Source organism: Neophocaena asiaeorientalis, unplaced genomic scaffold, assembly GCF_003031525.2.
Source record: "Neophocaena asiaeorientalis asiaeorientalis breed wild unplaced genomic scaffold, Neophocaena_asiaeorientalis_V1.1 scaffold223, whole genome shotgun sequence".
NCBI lineage: Eukaryota > Metazoa > Chordata > Mammalia > Artiodactyla > Phocoenidae > Neophocaena > Neophocaena asiaeorientalis.
The window spans coordinates 2,843,568-2,868,140 of NW_020175045.1; the positions used below are offsets into that span (position 1 = coordinate 2,843,568).

Consider the following 24,573-nt stretch of genomic DNA (forward strand, 5'->3'; position numbering starts at 1 on the left):
CAGCCCTGATGCCAGCCTGCCAGCTCTGACACCCAGGGGCCTGGTGCGTGTGCTCTGGGACCCCCGCCCTTAATGATGGGAGCTCCGGCAATGATTTCCCCGGCCCTCAGCCTAACCCCATGGTGAGGAAACTCAAGTTGAAATTATATTTCAAATGTTAAACCAACCAAATAAAAAAAACCCAGTCACATAGAAACATGCATTTTCAAAACACCATTGTTTGTTCTGTCATGATTAATGTAAGCAGGGAAGGAGGTGTGGGCTCTGCAGGGCAGCCGGGTCCAGCGCCGACACTGCGCCCATGACTCGCCCCAGCGTCTGGCAGGTGCAGGGCAGGAGGAGGAGCCCAGCCTCAGAGCCTTCCTCTGAGCCCATACCTGCAGGTCCCGGACCCCACCTGTGTTTCTGACCGGGAGCCTGAGAGGGTGCCAAGCTGGCACTTCTGACCGGGTGCCAGTGTCCTGGGACAGGCGTCCCCTAACCCAACCCAGCCCCAAGGTGAGGCCCGGCCTGGTTGTCCCCCTGGATGCACCCTCTCTCTCCAGTGCTTCCTTCCCACTCCTGGTTTGGCCTCCCTCTCCTTTCTCTCCCTGGCAGCCTGACCTGTCTGCACTTTAGATCAGCACAGGAGCCCACCTGGGGAGCCTGGTTAAGAGGCCATGTTTGTGCAGGATGGGCTGTGTCTACTGGTCATGGGCCAGTGAGGAATAAGAGTGGTTCAGCCAGTACTACCCAAAGCCATCCACAGATTCAGTGACATTCCTATCCGATTACCCATGGTATTTTTCACAGAGCTAGAACAAAAAAACCCTAAAAATTATATGAAACCATAAAAAGCCCAGAATTGCCAAAGCAGTCCTGAGGGAAAAGAACAAAGCTGGAGACATAACCCTCCCAGACTTCTGGCAATACTACAAAGTTACAGTAATCAAAACAGCATGGTATTGGCACAAAAACAGACATATTGGATCAATGGAAAAGAAATAAACCCACTCACCTACGGTCAATTAATCTATGACAAAGGAGGCAAGAATATACGATGCACAAAAGACAGTTCCTGCAGCAAGTGGTGTTGGGAAAGTTGGACAACTGAATGTAAATCAATGAAATTAGAATACACCATACACAAAAATAAACTCAAAATGGCTTAAAGACTTAAATATAAGATACGACAACGTAAAACTCCTAGAACACAGGCAAAGCATTCTCTGGCGTAAATCGTATTAATCTTTTCTTAGATCAGTTTCCCAGGGCAGTAGAAATAAAACCAGAAATAAATAAATGGGATCTAATCAAACTTACAAGCTTTTGCACAGCAACGGAAACCATAAGCAGAATGAAAAGACGACATACAGACTGGGAGAAAATATTTGCAAATGATGTGACTGACAAGGGCTTACTTTCCAAAATATACAAACAGCTCATACAACTCAATAACAACAACAAAAAAAAAATCGAAAAATGAACGGAAGATCTAAATAGACATTTCTCCAAAGAAGACATACAGATGGCCAACAGGTACAACAGGAAAAGATTTTCAGCATCACTAATTATTAGAGAAATGCAAACCAAAACTACAATGAAGTATCACCTCACACCAGTCAGAATGGCCATCATCGAAAAGTCGACAAATAATACACACTGGAAAGGGTGTGGAGAGATGGGAGCCCTCCTACACTGTCGGTGGGAATGTAAGTTGGTATAGCCACTAAGGAAAACAGTATGGAGGTTCCTTAAAAAACTAAAGATAGAGCTACCATATAATCCAGCAGTCCCACTCCTTTACATATATCGGGACAAAACCATAATTTGAAAAGATACACGCACCCCAATGTTCACTGCAGCACTATTTACAATAGCCAGGACATGGAAGCACCCTAAACGTCCATGGACAGATGAATGGATAAAGAAGGTGTGGTACCTACACACAATGGAATACTACACAGCGGTAAAAAAGAATGAAATAACGCCATTTGCGGCAACATGGATGGACCTGGAGATGATCATACTAAGTGAAACAAGTTAAAAAGAGAAAGACAAATAGTATATATCACTTATATGTGAAATCTAAAATATGATACAAACGAACTTATTCACAAAACAGAAACAGACTCACAGATGCATGGACAAAGAAAACAAACTTAAGGTTAGCAAGGGGGAAAGGGGGATAGGCGAGGGATAAATAAGGAATTTGGGATTAGCAGATACAAACTACTGTATTTAAAATGAACAACAAGGTCCTGCTGTAGAGCACAGGGAACTATATTCAATATCCGTGATAAACCATAATGGAAAAGAATATGAAAAAGAATATATGTGCATGTATAACTGAATCAGTTTGCTGGACACCAGAAACCAACACGTTATAAATCGACTATACTTCAAAAAAAATTTTTTTAAATAAATTTTAAAAAATGAATGGTTCGTCCACCTCCAGAAGCATCGCCAGGCACTCAGGGCGTGGTGCCGCCTGCGAGGGCCGGGTAGCCAGCTGTCCTTCCCCCGTCACCTCGCCTGGGATGGAGACTCAGAGCCGCGCAGACAGAGCCCCTGGCACAAGCTGATGCTGGAGAGGTCGTCCTTGTGGGGACCTTGTTGGAGAGAAGGGAGTCCTCAGGGCGTCCTGGAGTCTGGCCGCCCCAGCCCCCTTGCCCAGACAGGCACCCGGAGCTGTCTGCAGCAGGGGCTCCTACAGGCACTTGGGAGGTGCTTGTTGGAAACACATGGGCCCCGTGGGAGTGACCGGCGGGTGTGAGGAGAGGCTGGAGGCAGGGGTCAGGACACCGGAGCGACTGGTCCGCTGGCTGCCCTAGGGGAGGATGCTGGGGGCGGGGCATGGCCCATCCCTGCCCAGACCGATCACCCTAGATCTCGGGCACCAGGCCTGACGTGGCAGGAGGCACCACATCCTCCCGCCCACGGGGTGAGGAGGTGGCCCTCAGCCCGTCAGCCAAGCACTGAAGGTGTCCTGCAGGCGCAGGGGGAGGCTGGGTCTCCCCCTCGTCCCCCGCTCCGACTGCCCCGGGCCCCCAGCCGTGGCAGGTGCACTAGCCCTTCTTTGACAGGTGGCTGGCGACGCTGCTCACGGGAGATTGATTCCCTTTGGTGAGTTCCATCCTGGTGGTGCCGACGGTCTCCTGGGAGAATGCCAGACCCTCCAGGGAGGGACTGCGGCGGGCAGGGGGTGGGCTGCAGCCAGAGGCCGCTGGGGCTCCCTCCAACCGTCCTGGTCCCGGGCTGCCTGTCTGGGACATCTCAGGGTCACGGTGCACATGCAAACCCGACGGGTTTCGGGGCCTGCCCGGCGGCCGTGCCGTCAGGCAGCAGTCTGTGTCTCCGTCCCCCGAACTCCTGCCGCACGCTCCCTGCTAATCCTGAGGGAGCCCCCACGCCCGGAATGGAAGACCTCAGTGAATGTTTGTCCGGTGGATCCCAACCACCATCGTGCCCGTCACGAGGCCTCTCCCCACCCTCTGTCCCCTGAATCCGAGGGCTGCCCACGGGCGCACGCGTGAACCGTGAGGGGTCTGCCTGCCTCTGGGGGCACTACTTCCAGGCGGCTGGGACACGCGTGCTCAGAGCCCCAGCTCCGCTCCCACTGCCTCCGAGTCCCCCAAGGGCCTTGCGCAGGGGTCGGGCCGGGAGTGGCCCCGCCACAGACGCCGAGTGATTTAGCAACGTGATTACTTCCTAATGCAATACCTCACAGAGCTTTTTATTAGATTTTCTCCCTTTCCTTCCAAATGCTCTTTGGAAATAAACACCTGGGGCTGTTATCCTTTATATCACTCAGTTTAATTAGCTTTTAAATCACATAATGTCACCGGACTGCTCTCAGATGTCGGCTGTCTGGGCCAGGCTGAGGGACCTGGGTGTCGCCCCACGTGTCTGCCCCTGTGAGGCCCGCGCAGCCGTGACTGGGGGCCCGTGGGCCTGCACCTCTCAGACGGGACACGGGCTCCACGAGCAGCCTTCTCCATGTGGCCTGAGGTCCAGGCTCTGCTGCGATGGCCACGTGCCCCGCCCCGGTTCCTGGCAGCAATGACAGTGGCCTGGAAATCCGAGGGGTGGGTCGGAGCCCCCAGGAGCCTTGGAACCGGGCGCGAGGCCCAGGAAGGCCACTCAGACGAGGCCAGCGGGAGTCGTGTTAGGACAGACCCTGTGCCAGGTCGCTCGGGAAATTAGATTCCCCCGTAAGGTCACTCACTCTGACAGAAAATTAGGCAGTATTTTCCTAACCGAGCGTGGCTGTTCCTTCTTGGAGGGGAGGTGGCCTCCTGTCCAGCATTTCATGGTGTATCGTGAAGTCAGCCGCTCCCCGTGTGCGCCTCGTAGGAAGCCCTGTGCATCCGAGGGCAGCCCAGGTCGCCTTCCCCACCAGCTGGGAGGCGGGAGCCCCCCGACCTACCCGTCCTCTCGCGTCTGTCCTCGGTCCCCCTTTAGGCCCAGGTCGGGGGTCTTCTCAGGGTCCTGCCCGAGGAGCTGCCCCCAGTTCTCAGCTGTGAGACCAGCTCAGCAGGGCCCGCGCAGCCCTCCCCTGGTGGCCGTCCAGGGCCCGGAAGCACTTAGACGCATAAATACGCGAGTCAGCGTGGCTTCCCCTGCTGTGCGGGGTCGTGCCGCCAACTGCAGGGGCGTCTGAGCGGGGCAGACGCGGGCCTGCCTGGCGTGTGAGCCTGCGTGTGTGCCCGGGTACACAGGCACGGGTCTACTGCACTCACACAGTTGTGACAGGACGGAGGGAACGGCGTGCTGACGTAATTGTGAGCGTTGGATGTGTCTGTCGTCATGTTTTCCTAGGGTGACATGTTGTCCGTACAGACTGAGGATTATTTTGTGTACCACAGTCAGTGTGAGCTGTTGGCTGTCCCCCTGAGGCCTGGGCCAGTGTCCTGCGGGTGGCCCGACTTGTGCCACGGGGGCGTGGCATCCTCCGGGGACGTGGGCAGCAAGGTCACCACCAAGGCTCTGGCCTTGTCCTCGCTTGAGCCAGAATCACGTGGAATCCTGACCGTGTTCCCAAGTGGGCCCAGCCCTCATGCTGTCCTGCCTCCAGAGCTCAGGCCCAGCCTGTGACGCGCAGGAGGGCCGGCGACACCGCACGAACCTTCTCTCGCCTGGTCTCCCAGCCCCGGTGGGCCCGAGCCCAAGGAAACCTCTCTCCGCCGTGGGACGGGCCACGGCGGAAGTGCGGCGTGGGTGGTGACCCTCGGCCTCGGGGCGGGTGTCCTGCCGGTGGCAGCGTGGGGCCTGTGGGCCCAGGGTTTCCAGGGTTCAAAGGAGCTGGAAACAACCAATATTTATGCTAAATTCCCTGAATTTGTAACAGTGGCTCACGCTTGTAAACAACGCTCTGTGTCAAGGAAAACACACGGGGTGAGGCTCAGCCCACGAGCCACGTGCGGGCGTGCAGACCACCCAGGGTGCCTCCACCGCTGGCGGGCGGGGCTGACGGTCATGCGCCGACCGCCCGCTCTCTGCACCAGGCTGGGCCAGGCCCTGACCCCTGACACGCGCTGGGCCGCAGCCAGCGTGAGAAAGGTGCGTGCGGAGGGCACGACGGCAACATTCATCTGCTCACGCAGGCGAAGGTGGCGGGTTGTGTGTGGGGCGTCGGCAAAGGGCCGGCCGCAGAGCCCCTCCATCAGAGGCCCGTCACCATCCGGGTCCCCGCAGCCCCACCCCACCCCTGCCAGCATTTCCGGACCCCTCCCTGCTCACGATGAGCAGCTGCCCCGGGGTTCCCCGCGGTTGTCCCTGGTGTGCTCAGAAAGCGCCGCTCGGTGTCTCGTTAAACTGTTACTCCCCGTGAGGCCGATCGGCCCGGCACTTGGGAGACGGACGGCTACATGCGAGATGGAAAGCGAGAGTCCCGGGGACCTCAGCCTGCCCCAGCAGGGGCCCAGAGCCTGGCGCTGACCCCAGGCGAGGGGCGGGAGCTGAGGATTCGTGCGTCTGAACGTTTATTGAGGACGCGTCACGTCAGGCCCCGGGCCCGCAGCAGCGGTCCCGTGTGGCCCCCCTCTCCATCGCTGTCACACGATGTTCCCGGGGGTCTGTCCTGGGAGCAGATTCTGAGTCTGCGCCGCCCTGCCCTGGGGTGGGGACGGGCTCCACGCAGCCCAGGACTCGGCGTCAGAGTCGGGATCCCTCCAGCGTGCTTTGTGCGGGGCGGCCACTCGCCATGTTGGTCAGGGAGTCTGATGCCTGGGGCTCTCCGAACCTTCCTCAAGGACCAGCTCTGCAGGGCCCCCTAAACCGCCGCGCCCTCTGCTCGCTGCCGCGCAGTCTCTGCTGTTGCCGCCCACCGACACCAGCACGTGAGGATGTGTCCTGTGTCCTGAGGGGGAGTTGGTGCTTACTCGACAGAAAAGGCCGGCGAAGCTGGGAAAGAAACGCGGTCTTCACACACTCCAAAGAGAGCAATTCCCCTTTCCCAGGTCAGAGATGAACGTTACAGTCCTTTAAAAACTCATTTCCGAGATTAAATCACAGGAAGGTACCTGCAAGATCTGAGGAGATTATTTGTATTCTATTCCTGGGTCCAGGGAGCAAATCAACTGCAGGATATGTTTTGAAATTTCTTTTTTTAAGTGAATGTGGTCAATGAAAATGCAGAGCTATCAGCATTACATAACTCTCCTATCGCAAGATGAAGGAAATCCCGTGATACAATTCAAGCCCGTGAAACAGGTCTGGAAGCGCAGAGCACCCTGGTGTGGGGTGAGGCGCTGATGGAACGGAAGACGCACCTCGCGCGTCCGCACACGCAGATGGCGTCCGTCGGAGCGCTTCGTGCAGAGAATGAAGTGCTTCCTCCCTTTTGCTCTCATTGTCTGCAGTGGGGGCAGGGCGGGACGGTCCTCGGGTGAACGCAGGTGCGCGCACAGCATCTCCTGCCTGAGGCCCGAGGCCGGACGGGGCCTGGGGGAGCGCGAGCCCTTCGCTGCCAGCTGCCTCTCTGGGGGGAGCCCTCGGTTCAGACGACCCCCCAGATCCTGGCGGTCCCTTGCCGGTGCTCGTCCTGTGCCTGACACCCTGTGGGTCCCAGCCGTGGGTGGACGCCTGGGTGCCAGTGACTCGTCCGATGGGCGCCCTCGGGGGTGGGCCTCCCTTGGTGGCTTTGGCGTCGTCCATCCTGGCAGTGAGATGCCGTCTAGCCAGGGCAGAGGGTGCCCCCGCCCCTTCTGTGCTCTGAGCTGCGTGGCAGTCGCGAGCCTCGTGGAGCTGGAGGGCAGGGCAGCATGAGAAGCTGTCACCTGGGACTGCACGCGCCGCCTGGCACGAGCACGGAGCCCCTGGGAGAGGACCCGCCCGACGCGACAGGGTGCAGGCACGGAGGTGGAGGGAGGTCTCGGGCCTTGGCGCGTGCTGGGGGGGACACAGCTCAGCCCCCACATGGCTCACCAGGGCGGCGGCCTTTTCTCCGAGGAGGCCAGTCCTGACCAAACCTGCTGCCTCAGAAACGAGTCTGCGCCCCGAGTCTCCGCACCTGCCTTTGATTTTGATTCCATGTTAGCAAAAGAGCCCAGTAGGAACCATGCACTTCAGCAATGAGATGTTTTAATTGCATCTTAAAATAGAATTGCAATGAAGAACATAAAACCGAGACTAACCAAATGCATTTAAGGGAGCCCCCAGCACGGTCAGAGGCGGGCGGGCTAATAAAGTCAGCCCACTCACTGAGCCACAGCCCTCAGAAGAGCACTGGGGACCTCGGCCCGCCTGGCTGCCCTGGACCCTTTGGCACATCCAGCCGTGCCATGCAGGGCAGGCACTGCCAGGGTCTTGAAAACAAGGGGAGGGTGGGAGCCTGTTGGGCTGATTAATTGTCCGTCAAAGAATCTCTGGGTTCTACCAGGAAGAGAGAGGAGACCACTTCTTGTTGGGCTGGCTGTCCAGGGGTGCGGGCGGCTAGCGGGCAGCTGGGCCTTGGCTGCAGTGGATCTCAAGCTGTTACCAGAGGTTCCTGCACGGTCCTGATGGAACGACCAGGTCCACCCTTCCAGCCGCCCTGCCACCTGGGGCTCCTGGGAGCCTGCGTTTGCTCCAGGAGCAGTGACTGCAAGCCCGCTGCCACCCAGGCACCCCTGCAGACCTGAGCCCAGCCTCCAGCTTAGGGTCCAAACAAACTCATTCTGGCGCCCAAGTCAGCTTCCATACTGAGAGGAGGACAGAGGTGGCCACGGCCTTTTAACCCTCGCACACCGTGCCCTGCCCTCCAGGCTCGCGACTCTGCTCCCCTCTGCACAGCGAGCAGGGGAAGACGGGGGGGTCAGAGGTCTGCGGCTGCGGCGGTGCATGCCCAGTAAGTGTCTGAGGACTGCCCGAGGGGCTGTGTGGGCAAGGGAGCCCCGAGGAAGGGGGCAGGGCTGCCCTGGGGCAGAGGCTGGGCACCCCACGAGTGCGGAGCCTCAGGGTCCTTGTGGGGAAAGTCGACCTCTGGTTCCCGTCCTGCTTCGAGCACCAGTGTGATTTAGCTCCAGAGTGGAGAGCAGAGCCAGGCCCTGAGCGGGGAAGGCTGGGGCTGGAATCCCAGACGAATCCACCTCCAGCCTCCCGCGCTGGAGCCTCAGGGCCGCAGCTACACGGAAGCCCAGGGCTCAGGTGGGAAGGGCTGAAATCTGTCACCGCTTCCTCTTATTTAATTACCGGCGTGGCAGTTGCAGAGTTGAAATGGAGCTTAAAAAGCCTTTGTGAGTAATTAGTGTCAAAAACACAAGATCTACAAAGCCATAAACTCACAGCTTGGTGATGTTACCAAGTAGTAATTAAAAAGGAAAAAAGAAAATTCCGTTCCAAGATCAGATCTTCAGCCAAAGATGAAAAACAAGGCAGTGTGCACATGATCCGGTGCTGGGGGGCGAGGGACGGTTGACACAGACTAGCGGCACACCATGGGCTGGGGCCCCTGGACGTCACCGGGCGCACCTGCGGCCCCCAGCAGGGACGGCGGACCCGACGCGGACCGAGCAGGCTCCCGCAGACCGTCACCTGCCCGAAGCGAGGGGGCCGCAGCGGGTGTGCCCGAGACCGCCGCTCCTGACTGCCAGGCCTGGGTCCCGCCGTCCGTGTACCCGTGTCCAGCAGTAGCAGCAAAGGGAGGCGACTTGGGTGAAAGAGGAGAGAACCCCACTCCCGCCCAAGCGGCTCCGTCGATGGAGGGAGACCCGTGGCTGCTGGATCATCGTATTGGACGTTTGTGCTGCCGGCACTTGTGCAGCCCAGCGTGAAGACTGGAGAGCGTCGCCCAGGTGTCACGGTCGTGCAGAGGTGTCGCGGAGGCTCAAGCCGGGCTCGGGGGGCAGCACGGGTTCGTGGCTGGGAGAGGGGAGGCCACATCCAGCAGCAGGACTGGAGGGGGGTGTCGGCGGAGGCCGGGCGGCGGGCGTCTCTGTGCCGCCCCTCCCTACACTGCCACCCTGAAGTCACAGCCTCGGCCTCCAGTTGTTCTTCAAGGTTTGGGGAGCTCTGGGTTCTCGGCACTTCCGTACTGATTTTAGACCCAGCTTGTCAAGTCCTACACTGGAAGCCTGCTAGGGTTTGATTAGGGCTACACTGAAGCTGTAGATCACGTGGGGAGAATTACCTTCTTGACAATATTGAGTCTTCCAACCTGTGAACAGTTTCTCTCTCCATGCTGTCTTCTCGTTTCCAGGGCACAGGTATCTCACATCTTTTGTCAAGTTTATTCCTAAGTTTTTCATGTTTTTGATGCAATCATGAATTGTTTTTTAATTTCTTTTTGTTGCTGGCATATAAAAACAGTTCTTTTTTGTAAAATTGACCTTTTTTTTTTGTTTTTGTTTTTGTTTTTGCGGTACGCGGGCCTCTCGCTGCTGTGGCCTCTCCCGTTGCGGAGCAACAGGCTCCGGACGCGCAGGCTCAGCGGCCATGGCTCACGGGCCCAGCCGCTCCGCGGCACGTGGGATCCTCGCGGACCGGGGCACGAACCCGCGTCCCCTGCATCGGCAGGCGGACCCTCAACCACCGCGCCACCAGGGAAGCCCTGTAAAATTGCAACCTTGCTGACCTCACATGTTAGTTCTAGTAGCTTTTTAATGTGTTCTATTGTATTTTCTACAGAGACAGTGATGTTATCTGTAACAACAGTTGTGTTTCTACCTATCCAAACTGGAGGGTTTTATTTCTTTTTCTTGCCTTATTTCCCTGGCTAGAACCTGCAGATCAGTGTTGAGTAGAAGTGGTGAGAGGGAACATTCTTGCCCCAAGTTCAACCTGAAGGGACTCATTCCGTCTGAAGCCACTGAGTGTGCTGTCAGCTGTGGGCTGGTCAGAGACGCCCTTTATCAGGCTGAGGAAGTTCTGGTCTGGTCCTCACCTGCTGAGGGATTTTTTGAGGTGTGCATGTTAGGTTTGGTTAAGTCCTTTCTCTGCATCTATTGAGATATTGTGGGTTTTCTTCTTTACTTTGTTTATATGTTGAATTACTTTTTCTAACGGTAAACCAGCCTTGCATTCCTGGGATAGAACCCACCTGTATTACCTTTTTTGTATGTTATTGGACATGCGTTTACTTACTGTTCTGTTTAGAATGGGTTGGAGAGCATTCCTCCTCTTCCATTTTCCTAAACAATTTATGTAGAGTTGGTATTTATTTATTCCTTAAACGTTTGATAGAATTCACCAGGAAAGCCATCCAGCCTTGGAGATTCCTCTGTGAGAAGGTTTTCACTGCAAACTCAATTCCTTTCATAGACGTAGGACTATTCAGGTTCTCTCTTTCCTTTGTAGTGAACTTTGGTAGTTTTGGTGTCTTTCAAAGAATTTTTCCATTTTATTTAAGTTGTCAAGTTTATTGGCAAAAAAGTTGTTCATAATGTTCCCTTACTATCCTTTTAACATCCGTAGAATTCGTAGTGCTGTCACCTCTCTCATTCATGATACTAGTAATTTGTGTCTTCTTTTATTCCTGATTAATCTGACCAGTTTATCAATTGTATTAATCTTCTGAAAAAAATCACTTTTGGTTTCATTTTTTTCTAATGCTTTTCTATTTCAGTGATTTCTGCTTTGATCTTTATTTCCTTTCTTCTGCTTACTTTCGGTGTACTTTGCCCTTTTTATTTTAGTTTCTTATTTATGTATTTATTTGTTTAATTTTGGCCGCGGCATGTGTGATCTTAGTTCCCTGACCAGGGATTGAACCCGTGCCCCCTGAAGCAGAAGCGCGGAGCCCTAACCACTGGACCGCCTGGGAAGTCCTCAAGGTCGAAGCTAAAGTATTGATTTGACTCCTGTCTTCTTTTCTAATGTAGACACTTTGTGCTATACATTCTCCCCCAAGCTCTGTTTTACCAGCATTCCACAAATTCTGACATTTTATTTGTATTGTCATTCGGTTTAAAAGTGTGAATTTCCCTTTTGATTTTTTCCTTGACCCATAGGTTACTTAGAAGTATATTATTAAGTTTCCATATATTTTCAAAATTTCCAGATAGCTTTCTATTATTACTTAATGATTTAATTTCATTGTGGTCAGATAACATAGTTTGTATGAAATAAATCCTTTTAAATTTACTGAAATTTAAGGTCCAGAATGTGGTCTATCTAAGTAAATATACTGGGAAATAATTTGTATTCTGGAGTATGCCATAAATGTGAGGTCGGGTTTTTTTATAGTATTGTCAAATCTTCTATATCTTTGCTCGTTTTCTATCTTCCTTTTCTCTCAGTAGACAGAGAGGTGTTGAGATCTCTGACTATAATTATAGATTTGTCTATTCCTTCTTGCATTTCTGTTGGTCTTTATTTCGTGTATAGATTAATCCCTTTGTTGTTCTGAAATGGCCTTTTTCCCTGATGATGTTCTTTGCTCTGAATCTAAGTTGTTTGGTGTCAACATGGTCACTGCAGCATTTGGCTTCCGTTAGTGTGGTTTATCTTTTTCATATTTTTACTTTTTTTTGTTGTTGTTTTGCGGTACGCGGGCCTCTCGCTGTTGTGGCCTCTCCCGTTGCGGAGCACAGGCTCCGGACGCGCAGGCTCAGCGGCCATGGCTCACGGGCCCAGCCACTCCGCGGCATGTGGGATCTTCCCGGACCGGGGCACGAACCCGCGTCCCCTGCATCGGCAGGCGGACTCTCAACCACTGCGCCACCAGGGGAGCCCCATATTTTTACTTTTTTATGAGCCTCATATAATTGAGCCTTGCAAGTCTTTCCAGTCTGACAGTCTCTGCCTTTTTACTGGTATCTTCAGACCATTTACATTTAAGTTGATTACTGCTCTGATTAGGTTTACGCCCACGTCTCATTATTTGTTTTCAGTGGGTCCTATGCTTTGTTCCCCTTTTTCTGCCTTCTCCTAGATTAATTGAATAATTTGTACAAATTCGTATATCTCCTTTTGTGACTTAACTGTAACTTTATCTTGGTGTTTTACGGATTGCTTTAGGACTGACAGTGGACATCTTACCACAGTCAACTTCAAGCGACATGATATCGCTGCACGTAGACGCCAAGAACCTTGCAGTTCTCCTGCTACACACATAAACCTTCCAGTTGTCTCCTTCCTGCCTTATTCAGCTCCTTGAAATACATTTTGCTTATACACATGTTGTAAACCTCACAATAAACTGCTATGAATATATAATTTATATATAATAAATTATATATATGTTATATAATTATATATATAATAAAAATATATATAATTATATATAATAAAATATATATAAAATATGTATAATTATATATATAATATATATAATAAAATATATATAATAAAATATATAATTATGTATATAAAATATATATAATAAAAACTATATAGTTATAGTTCTTGTTTAAATAGTCAGTCACCTTTCAGAGGTGTTTAGAAGATACTTTAAGTTTTCTCACGTACCTCATATGTAGCTTCCACTCCTTGTGCGTTGAAGGAATGCGGTGTTCTTCATTCTTCTTGTGTACACGCACATTTCCACCTTCATCTTCCTTCTCTGTGAAGGGCTTCCTTCAGCATTTCTTGTAGTGTCAGTCAGCTGGCGATAATAGGGTTTTTCCGGTCCCACGTGTCATTTTCACCGGGTACGATTCTGGGTTGACTGGGTTTCGTTTGTTGTTTCTGTGCTTTACAGACACTGTCCCACTGCCACCTGGCTTCCATGTTCCCCGTGAGAAATCTGCTTTCGGCCCCTCTTTGTTCTGTGGTCACGTGTGTTTTTCTCTGGCTGCTTTAAAAATGTTCATTATTGATTTTGGGTGGTTTCATTACCATGTACTTTGGTGTCATTTTCTTCATGTATTTTTCTGTGCTTGGGGTTCATTGAACTTGTTGGATCTGCCAGCTTAATTTTCATCCCATTCAAATGTTTTGGGCTGTTATTTTTTCTGTCCCCCTGTATTGGTCATCCATCACTGAATAACAGATTATCCCCAAACTTAGTCGCTCAGTTTCCAGAGGCCAGGAATGGAGCGCACTTAGCCCGGCCCCCTCCTCAGAGCCTCTCGCAGGCTGCGGTCACCTCACATCCCTACCAGGAGGGGATCAGCCCCTGAGTTCACTCCCGTGGGTGTGGGCAGAACTCAGTTAGTTCGTCATGTGGGTGGGTCACGGCTTCTCTGGTTCGTGCTTCACCAGAGGCAAGAAGCAGAGAGTGAGAGCAGGTCAGTCACCGTCCACTGTGACACCCCCTCACAAGTGACGCCCCATCATTTGTGCCGTACTTTTTACTCAGAGTCCATCAAACTCTAGGAGAGCGGGTTGCGCGGGACGCCAGTGCCAGGAGGCAGGGTCACTGGGGGCCGTCTCGGAAGCCGCCTGCACGCGCGTCTCGGCCTCTTCGGGGGCTCAGGTGCACGTGTGGTGTGTCCCTCGAGGGCCCCAAGGCTCGCTCTCGCGTGTGTGGTTCTTTCTCTTTCATTCTTTTCTCCTCTCTCTTTCATTGAACGGTTTCTGTTTCTGTTTTCGGGTTCACTAAACTTTTTTCCCCCACATCCGATCTGCCATTAATCCCACCCAGGACACTTTTCATCTCATACGCCGTAGTCTTCACCTTTAGAAGTTCAGTTTCGCTTTTTCTGTATCTTTTACATCGTCAGCTTTCTGAACACCTGGAATAAGTTATAACAGCTGATTTAACGTCATTGCTGGCTCTAGCATCAGTATCAGGGCCGGATCCGTTTCAGTCGATGGCTTTTCCTCTTCCCTGGGAATCATATTCCCCTGACGTTTGCACGCTCATCGTTGATGGGTGCCAGGCGCGGTGAATTTCTTCCCTTTGGGGGCTGGGTGTTTTTGTCTTCCTGTGACAGCTCCCAAACTTTGTTCAGGGGTGTTACTTACTTGGAAGCAGATTCTTTCAGGTCTCAGCTGTGAGCCAGGGGCTTCCCTGGCGGTCCAGTGGTTAAGACTGCGCTTCCACTGCAGGGGGCGCAGCTTCGATCCCCGATTGGGGAACTAAGATCCCGCAAGACGCCAGGTGTGGCAAAAAAAAATTGTGAGCGGGACCAGAGCAGCATGTAGTCGAGGGTGACCGTGCTGGTATGGAGGGGAGACCCTCCTGTACCCTGTGGCGGTGGGGTTCTCGGGGGTGGCTGCTGAGGACGGGCACTGCTCCAGCCGTGTGAGCTTCTCCTGCGGGGTGGTGTTTGCTCTGACCCCCGTGGGTATTTTTTCCTGGTCTCAGGTGGTTTCTTCCTTGTGTGCTGACCAGTACCCTAATGCGTGCTCGGGCACCCTCTGCTCAGTGCTTCCTCCAGGCGTGGCTCTCCTGTCGGACACTCTGTCCTGCACCCTCTGGCCACCTGGGTCTCCCCAGACTCTCAGCTCAGAGAGTCCACTGGCTCTGCCTGGGCCTCTCCCTCACCGTGCCCAGAAAGTCTCTTGAGGGGTGAACGGGGCTGTCACAGGGCTTGCTTCCCATCTCCCGGGACCGTGCCCCTCATTCCCACGTGTCCCAGGACTTGAAAGCACTGTTGCGTGTTTGTGTCTCATTTCTCTGGTTGTTTCAGGCAGGTGGGTAAATCTCCCCGCCTCTCCCGGAGCCTGCCGAGCGTTTTGACAGGTGTTATCATCTGAGCCCGCCAGCAGCCCTCTGGGGTGGGAACACAGGCACGCGTCCCCCCTTAAATTGAGGAAAGTCCAGCCCAGAGAGGTGAAGTGATGTGGCCACAGTCACACAGCAGACAGGAGAGCAGCCGGCGGTGAGCCCAGCTCCCGACTCCGTCGCTGCCGGTCCTCCAGCCATATCGCTCTTCACATGATTCCGCCGCCCCCGTGGGCTCCACAAAATTACTCCGAGGCTGTGTGACTTGTCTCGATGGGGAGCAAGGAGGGGCAGGCTTCCTGGATGAGGGCTGGAGGGGACACGTGGCCCAGCCCACTTGACGGAGGAGGCGGGGGCCCAGGGGGGCGGCTGGCCCAGGATCGGGGGAGCCAGACCTTTGGGTCCTCTCTGGCCCCTGCCCCCTGAGAACGTGGGAAGGAGGCGGTTGGCTCTGTGGTGCCCACCCCCACTCGCACCTCCCGTGTCCACGGGCCTCTGCCCCCAGGAACCTCCTGGAAGGAGGCCTCGGGCGCCCACCTGTGAGGGGCAGCGTTCCTGGAAGTGACCGCTCGGGGCCTCGATGCCCCGCGTGCGCCCTCCCCCCTCGTGAGGCTGCAGGAACAGCTGCGTGTGGATCTAAAACGGAGCATCTAGGAAGATGGAGGGCTGTATAAATAGAAGAAGAATAATAATAATTGTGGGTTGAGACGGATCTGCAACTGTTGGGGTGCCCGGCCTTGCCCCCCACAATCACTCTTGGGAAAGGTCACCCCTAGCTGGGGACGGTGAATTCCAGTAACGCTGGTATAATTAGAGCATGCAGTATTTAGATGCTTTTTCAGTACAATTAAGCGGGATAATTGGGTGAGCTATTTCGCTGGACATGCTTTTTTGCCAGCTTCCGTTCCCTGGAACTCCGTGCCGGGACAGCGCTCTCAGCTTCTGGCCAAGTTGTCCTGACCCACTTGCCACCGTGTCCCTTGCTTGTTCGCACGCATCAGCGTCTGCCTGGGCCTCCCGGGGCTGCCTGCCCTGGGCTCCAGGGACCCAGAGCGTAGCGGCCGCCCCCAGTCGCCCCTGGTCTGGGAGCCACGCCCGGCCGGCCTCGCGGGGGTACGGAGGCATCTGCTCTCGGAGTGGGAGGCTGACCAGGCTTTGGAGGTGACAGGGATGCGGCTGGGACAGGGGCCCCGAGGCACCAGGCGGGGAGGGAGCAGCCCGAGTGGGCCGGGAGAGCTCGTCCTCATGGCCGGCGAGAAGGGCTCCACGGGGCCAGGCTCTCAGGGAGCCAGGGGGGCTGTGCGCGCATCTCTCCGAGGAACACAGGTGGGCAGGCGGTGCAGAGACTTCCGCAGCGTCTGCAGGCCGCCGGCCGCCACGCTGGGTGTCACCCGCGGCCCAGGACACGGGGGGCGGGCGGGGGCACCCCCGTAGGTGCCCTCCCACGGGCAGGGAGGATCTGGGGAGGAAGCCAGCCAGGTGTCCACCCCCAATCCCCGCGAAGCTCACCCCAGCCCTGGAGGCCGACAGGTGGTGACGGCACCGTGGCAGGGCGTCCCACGAGCCCCAGTCCCAGACACCGTGTGTCCCCACCGCGGGCCCCACTCGGGCCCCGGCCTGGGAGCTGGTGAAGCCACACGTCGGCACGTGCCTGTAGCAGGGACGCCGTGTGTATTTGCGCGTTCTCAAAGCTGTCAGGCCTTGTGGATGTAATTTAGATATTGTTTTTACTGATTACAAGTATGTGCAGTCATAGTAAAACCGCGGAGAATTCAGAAAACCGTAATGAACCACCTTTCATCTTAGCCCTGTGAGCTCCCCAAGCCGCGCTCCTGTTCCGATGCCCTGGAGGGAGGCTGTGCTGCGCGGGGGACGGCGGGCGCCCGAGGGGCACCCCCAGTGCCGGCTCCAGGGCGTTCTCAAGCGCAGAAATTTCAAGAGGACGCTGGCTGGCCGGGGCAAGCTGCCCTCCCCAGATCAGCACGTGAGTGCGTGAAAGCACTTGGGGTGTGTTAGATTCCCGGCTTGAGAAGCCCTGACTCCGTTCTGAAGACGGGGGTGCTTCGATTTCCGCGTGGCTAATCCAGGCAGGACCCTCACCCTCCCCAGGCAGAGAGAAGTGTGTGCTGCATCCGGTCACCTCGGAGGGCAGGCAGCGGGCTGGGCCTGAGGCCGGGCCACCCCCTGGACTGGGCTGACCTGGTCCCACGTGCCCCTCAAGCCGGGCGCTTTTATTACACGCCTGACACCTCCCATCCAGCATGGTCAGCACATCTTACTGGGCAGTTTGCCTTTTTAAAAACCGCGCTCTGGTTTTAAGTGAACAGCTCCTAATCAGAGTGCCGTACAAGGTACCTAGGGACCAGGCAGCGTTGAACGCAGGCTGATGGGCACGTCCTGGGAACACGGCAGATCCACAGAACCGGGACCCGGCCCCGGGCACGTCAGGGGAGCAGCCGGGAGCCGTGGGGGGTTGCCTGGACGTGGGTCGAGATGAGAGAGAAGCACTGAGCCCTGCTTCTGGGTCTTGAGGGCGGCCGGGTGCCCAGAACTGCCCGGCAGCGGGGTGAGCACCGGGCGATGCCCGCGGGCAGACAAGGCGTCCCAGGCAGCTCCCTGTTGGTCAGGGTTGAGCCAGGCCTGCTCGTCGGGAGTGGCAGCCCCGGTGCAGACACCGCGAGGTGCGTCTGACCCACATGCAGAGCCTGCAGGGGCCTGGGGAGGCGCCCGGAGGACCCCCAGTTTAAGTCGGAGCGGAAGGCCGCCTCTCGGGGGAGCAGGGGGCTGAGGGAGGGCCAGGTTGGGCAGAGGAGGACGGGCCGGGGTTGCCCCTAACCACTGCACAGCCAGGAGACTCGGCTGCCCTTTCGGGCCCCCAACTCCCTCCACCCCCTAACCCCCCACCCAGCCTGTGCTGAGCCGACAGCTGACAACCTGCCCCTCTGACATTTAGGGAAAAATACTCAGAGTCAAGAGCAGAAGGCAGAAATTAAAGGATTTTCTTGGTAAAGGTCAGAGTGGTTTCTCTTATTTTTGTTTGAAAACGGTCTGTGTTGGACCATTATGACAAGGCTAAATGTGTTAACGGAGCAGGGCCGGCCGCCCGCGGGGGGGCCGGGGCCAAGTGAGACGGCACACAGACAAGATAGCCTCGGCACCGAGAGCTCCAAGGCCGCTCGGGAGGGTCGTGGGTCGGAGGGCAGGGGCAGGCCGATGCAGAGCTGGAGCCAGCTCCTTCCGAGATGCCCCCGCTCCTTCCCTGGGGTCTTGGAGGGCCCCGCTCCGTGGCACATCCAGGCCTGCACCTTGTCAGGCCTCCTCCTGCCCTGCTGGGCCCGCCGGGGGATCACCCTTGGGCTGCTGGGCAGAAGGGAGCCTTTAGTTGCAGACGGCCCTGCTGAAGTGTGATCCACACCTGACGCTAGAGGGTTTTCATCCGCCACAGAGAAGGCCCACGCCCACCGGCAGTCGCTCCCCTTTCTCCCTCCCCAACCCCCGTCCCAGCCCCCGTCTCGGCGGCTCTGCCTGCTGTGGCACTCGCCAGAGCGGGTGGAGTCACGCCGACGGGCTCTGCCCTGGCGTGTGCCCTCGAGGGTCGTCCATGGTGTCGTGTGTACAGAGCGTCGTTCCTTCCGTGGCTGCACTGCACTCACCTGTTCGCCTGTCGGGGGTTTCTGCGTTTCGACTTGCGTTGAACGTTGCTGCCGTGAACATTCCTGTACCAGTTCCTGTGTGGATGTGTTCTCACTTCTCCCGGGCACATACCCAGGAGTGGAATTGCTGGGTCATGTGGCTCACTCATGAGGAGCCGCCAGACTGTTTGCGCAGCGCCCACCGTGCCCGCCCTCCTACTTCCCCGCGTCCTTCCCAGCACCGTGTCGCCCGGGTTACAGCTGTCCTCACGGGCCTGAGGCGGGTCTCACCGTGGGCTCCATTTGCGCTTCCCTAAAGGCAGGAGGTGGTGTGACCATTTGTCTGTGTCCTCAGGGAACCTAAAGACAGGGGGTGGTGTGACCACTTGTCTGCGTCCTCGGGGAACCTAAAGACGGGGTGGTGTGACCACTTGTCTGTGTCCTCGGGGAACCTAAAGACGGGGTGGTGTGACCACTTGTCTGCGTCCTCAGGGAACCTAAAGACGGGGTGGTGTGACCACTTGTCTGCATCCTCGGGGAACCTAAAGACGGCGGGTGGTGTGACCATTTGCGTCCTCGGGGAACCTAAAGACGGGGTGGTGTGACCATTTGTCTGCGTCCTCGGGGAACCTAAAGACGGGGTGGTGTGACCACTTGTCTGCGTCCTCGGGGAACCTAAAGACAGGGTGGTGTGACCACTTGTCTGCGTCCTCGGGGAACCTAAAGGCAGAGGGTGGTGTGACCACTTGTCTGCGTCCTCGGGGAACCTAAAGACGGGGTGGTGTGACCACTTGTCTGCATCCTCGGGGAACCTAAAGACGGCGGGTGGTGTGACCATTTGCGTCCTCGGGGAACCTAAAGACGGGGTGGTGTGACCATTTGTCTGCGTCCTCGGGGAACCTAAAGACGGGGTGGTGTGACCACTTGTCTGCGTCCTCGGGGAACCTAAAGACAGGGTGGTGTGACCACTTGTCTGCGTCCTTGGGGGGGAAAGGTCTGTTCGGATTGTTCGCCCGCTTTTTAACCGGGTCATTTGTCTTCCTGCTGTTGAGTGGTCAGAGCTGCCGGTGGGCCCTGCACACGAGTCATTTATCAGGCGTGTGTCTTGGCGGGGGCCGTTTCTCAGGGTCTCCGTGGGCCGGGAGGAGCGTGTCCACCTTCCCCCGAGCATGGGCCGCCGCGTGGGTGGGCTGCAGGCGGCGCTGCTCCACTTTCTGGTGGCCGTTAACAGGAATCTTGGTGCAGCGGGCGCCCGCCAAGGCGGAGCCAGGGTTCCGGCTGGCAGGCGAGTTTGGGGGTCGGCGGGAAGAAGCCTTTCCTAGTCGGCTGCCTGGGAAGGAGGGGGCTCTCCCATGGGGCGTGTGCGTGTCACCGGGTGTGTCCCTTCCAGCCTGGGATTCCCCAAGTGGAGTGGTGGCCTTCATCAGGGGTGGAGCTGACTGGGCAGGGTGGGCAGGTGTTCGTTCCACAAGTGGGGGGCTGGCCCACGGTGGCCGCCACCCTGCTCGCCTCCTGACTCCCCTGAGCTGCCCCGTCAGCACCACTGCCTTGCTGGACAGGGTCGTAGGCCACAGGCTTCTGTCTGGTGTACGACGGCCTCTCCCCAGGCCTGCGCCCCCAGCAGGCAGACCCCGGGGGTCCTAACTCACCTGGGACGGGCTTGCTGGCAGGTGAGGCCCACGTCGGGGCGCCATCTAGGGTCTGAGAGCTGCCGCAGGCCTGCCCGAGGAAGGGAGGGGCTTCCCCGTGAGCCCTGCGCAAGTGTTTGGGCACCTTCGGGCCTCTGTCCACCCCCCAGCTGCCCTGCACCCCCGGGAGCACCTGCCCTGGGCTCGGCCCTGCTCACACCTGCCTTGTGACCCAGGCCAGCCCTGAGCCATCTGGGCCTCGGTCTCCCCACTTGCACGTGAGGGCTTGACCAGCTAGTTTTGGGGTCCCACCGTGTGGCACACACGGTGTTTAAAGGCTGGTCTTCTGAATCACTGGGGGACAGGCCCGTCTTCCTTCGTGGCACCTCCCCAGTCACAGGTGGCGCATTTACGTAAAGAAGTAGTGAAAGGAATTGGCTTCTCTCGGGTTCTCCAGAACTGCCTGGCCCCCCACCTGCCGCCCTTCAGCAAGCCCCACCAAGTGGGCTAGCTCCCAGTGGTGCCCTCAGCTGGGAGCCCCTCCGTTCCATGCCCGAGGCCTCACAGCCAGAAGGGGCTGGATTTGAACTCGTATTAGCGGACTCCAGAGGCAGCCCCGCCGCCATGACAGAGAGCCCTGACGTGCAGCAGCGCCCGAGGACAGTGGGTGAGAGGCCCTGACACAGCGGCCCCTCGGCCATCCCCCTGGCACACGGGGCAGCGTGAGACCCACCTCGGAGCGCCTGCAGCCTCGTGGCTTGTCACAGGGCCCTCACGCCCGGCACAGAGCGTCCTCACAAGGGCTCGGGTCTGAGGGTGGACAGACCCGGAGGAGCTGGTGAGCTGGCGTGCACACCCCCATCCTGGCTTCTAGGTTCCAGAAGCGTGGGTGAGACCCACCACCCAGGAGGCCCGAGAAACAGCCTCGCCTGGGGGGATGTGCCTGGACTTGGGCAGATGGCCCGTCCGCGTCTGGAGCCTGGGGCAACGGGGGATTGAGTGGGGCGACCCGCCCAGGGCCCACCTGCTAACGGCATCTCCTGTGTCTCCCACCCACCCTGCAGGCCGCGGGACCCTCGGGCACGAAGATGCAACTGCTGGAGACGGAGTTCTCCCGGACGGCGCAGGAGCTCATCGAGCTGTACCTGCTGCGGCAGGACAGCATCCCCGCCTTCCTCAGCGCCCTCACCCTTGACCTCTTCAGCCGCCAGACCGTGGCCTAGCCTGCGGCCCCCCGCCCCGCGCCGGCTGCGCCCCCAACTTCCGAAGGCGGACGAGGGAGCCGGCGGCAGCCCGCTCAGGCCTGTCGCTTGGGGTCCCAGCCCCACCAGGCCAGCTACCCCATCCACAGGGCCCGGCCTCCTGCCCAGATGGCCGTGAGCGTCAGGGCCTGATGGGGACTCCTGCGTGCCCCCCAGCCACCTGTGCACAGCTCTGGCCGGCAGGGTTAAGCGGCTCAGGGGTGCCCCTCCCCGACCCCTGGGCTCACGGCCGCTCTGCAGGGACAGGCCACCACTTCGTCACCCTCCGTCCTGGAGAGCAGGTAGGGGGAAGCGGTGGGGGACCTCAGGGGCAGTGCTCTGGACTGGCTTCCTGTCCCCTCCCCCAGGCGCCCCTATCACACCGTGCTCAAGCCTGGCCGTGCCTGGAGCTGGTGGGTGAACCTGGGCTGCCGGCGAAGTTCCCGGCGCGTGTGAAATAAAGGCTCCCTCAGCCCCCACCCGGCTCACTGTGTGTGTGTCTGAGCCCCTGGGCTGACGGGCTCCCTCCACGCACACAGCTCGGCACCCCTGCTGTCCTCACGTCCCCGCCCTGTGTGCCTGTCGCAGGAGTGGCGGTGGGTACCCCTGGAGCCCGGCAGGGTGGGTGGGGGCGGCCTCGGGCGTAGCCTCACCTACAGTGCTGCCCCACGGCAGGTCTCCAGGCCATGGTCAGGGGAGGTGGGTGGGGAGGGCCAGCATTGGGTCCCTCTGCAGAGCCCAGAGCCCTGGGAGGTGTGGCCTGTGCGTCGGGGGCTGCCCCGACCCCCTGCCTTTCACACCCCACCCCCATCACAGTCACTCTGGAGCTCGGTCTGTGAATGGGTGCCCAGACAGACAAGGCCCAGCCAGGCCCAGGGTCACAGCAAGGTCAGCACAGGCCCGGAACCCAGAGCCCCCCGGCTGCTTTGACGGCCAACACGTCCCCACTTCACAGATGAGAAGACAGGCTCGGCGTGCAGACTGGCTTCCCAGGGCCAAGGCTGCTCGGAATTGGACTCTGGTCCGGCTGGGGGCGTCCTGCTCTCCTCACCCCCTCAGACGCTCTGGGCGCCCTCGGCGCCATCTCGCAGGGGAGGAGCGAGGCTCCATGTTTCTTTGTCGTCACGAATCGGGGGGAAGGCACCGAGCCAGGCGGGGGTCCCGGGGGTCCTGCGCTTAATGAAGACCCCCAGTTGGGGGTTTTCCAGCAGACGTCAGAGTGCACCTTCCTTCACCCCTCATTCCACACTGGAGCGGCCCCCTTCCCGGTGCCACAGACACACCAGCAGAGTGAAGTCGTGTCTCGGGCTCTGAGCCCCTCCCTGCGAGGCTGGTGGGGAGGGGCCTCGTCCGTCTCCCTCCCTCTGTCGGGACCCCCAAACCCGCAGTGGCGCTTCCCTGCTGCTTTGTGGGAGCAAACGTCCCACAGATGATGTTGGGCCCCAGCCTGTGAGTGGGGGACCAGGCCCTTGTCTCGACTCTGCCCCCGTCCCCGGCGCCGTGGAGGGCTGGGGCTGGACCCCCGTATGGCGGAGGCTGTGTCCCAGGCCTGGCCCCAGCTTGCCTCCCGTGTGAAATCGCTGAATTCAGAGGCCAGTGATAAAAGGCTCAGGTCAGAACTTGACTCAAAATCGTCAGCCCACACAAACGCACCGCGAGGCCCTTGTGTGCGCCCGGCACGCAGACGGCACCTGCTGGAGGGCGGCTCCCAGATGGGGCAGACGTAGCCAGTCCCCGCTCAGGGCAGGCGGGAGCGGCCGGCTGCTGCTGAGATGGCCCGGCTGGTGGGGTCACCCTGGCCAGAAGGCCAGGCCGGAAGCTCGTGATCTCTGCCCAGGGGTCACCACAGGGCCCACGAGGGGGTGCGCGGGCCGGGCAGGCACCCCCGAGCGTGGTGGTTTCGGTTGCAAGGCCAGAACTGAACTCCAGGATCCCTGGCGGGAGAGGCGCGTGCCGGAGGGTTGGGGGCGGAGGGGTTGCGCTCGTGCCACGGCCCTGACTCCCACTGGCGACGCGTGGCCCCAAGGCCAGGTCAGCCCTCCCCACTGCCCCTCACGTGCCATGGGTCCCTCAGGGCCACACGTCACTGGCCTCATGTCACCTCCTGAGACTTAATCCCTGCCCGGGTCCTGCAGTAGCGGCGCTGGGCCCCCGCCCAGCACCCGGCCCCGTGTCTGTGGGAGGACAGGGTGGGCGGCCGGCAGCCAAGCCTCCCCAGGCCCAGCCTCCCGTGAGCACCGGGACCGGGTCTCACCCCCTGCCCCGGGCTCCTCACACCTTCTTCCTCGGCAGGGGGGTCCCTGAGGCCGCTTCCAGGTGGAAAGCCCACCCCCGGCCTGGACCACCCACCCAGCCCCAGGCTGACAGCGCTTGCACGGAATTTCAGGACTTCCCTCCCGGGAGAGGGGCAGGAGGCGCCGTCCCCCCACCCCCGGGGCCGCGTCTAGGTGGGATGGGGCGCAGCGGCCCCCTAGCATCCTCCCAGGTCCGCTCAGTCACATGCCGCTGAGTTTGCCAGCTGCCCGCCCCGCCGCCTGTGGGGGGCTCTGGGTGCAGTCGGGTGGGGAGCCAGGCCCCGGAAGGTTCTGGTTCTGGCAGAGACCCCACCGCTGCCAGCTCGTCAGTGGGCACCAGCGCTACGTGGTTGTCAAGCCGCTAATGACTAATTTTAAGGGATTAGTGCTACGGCGATAAACCTTAATTGCCAGGATGGAGCGGGATTTGGCGTGCGACAGCCTCCTTCCGGCGTCCCCGAGGCTCCCAGGGAGGACAGCGCCGCCTGCCGGGGCCCCCGTGGGACCCCCGCCTCCCCCGGGGCCCGGCCCGCCTCTGCATCCGGAGGCGCCAGCTCAAGGATGTGAGCTGTGCATCGTCTCTCTCCCCTCCCCGTGCGCCTGGTTCGTGTTCTGGAAATGAGTAAACCTCCGGGCTTTCTTTAGCTCCTCATGCCTCAGGTGTGGACCACGACCCGCGGTGTCCCCCAGGAGCCGCCTAGAAATGCCGGGACCCACTGGGTCAGAATCTGCACTTGATGTGACCCCACGCGGTTCACAAGCCCCGTT

General features: G+C 58.2%; 1 protein-coding gene across 4 annotated transcripts in view; it reads left to right on the forward strand.

The window, feature by feature from the left end:
• MAD1L1 (mitotic arrest deficient 1 like 1) overlaps positions 1-21,633 on the forward strand; it is a 314,409-nt gene extending 292,776 nt beyond the window's left edge. For 3 of the 4 annotated variants that reach the window (XM_024763472.1, XM_024763475.1, XM_024763476.1), the window contains one exon: positions 21,335-21,633. In XM_024763472.1, the coding sequence (XP_024619240.1) occupies positions 21,335-21,493 (159 nt within the window). In that variant the 3' untranslated portion in view covers positions 21,494-21,633. The remainder of the gene's footprint in view (positions 1-21,334) is intronic. The other variant, XM_024763473.1, reaches the window with a different exon arrangement.
• The last annotated feature ends 2,940 nt before the right edge of the window (positions 21,634-24,573 follow it).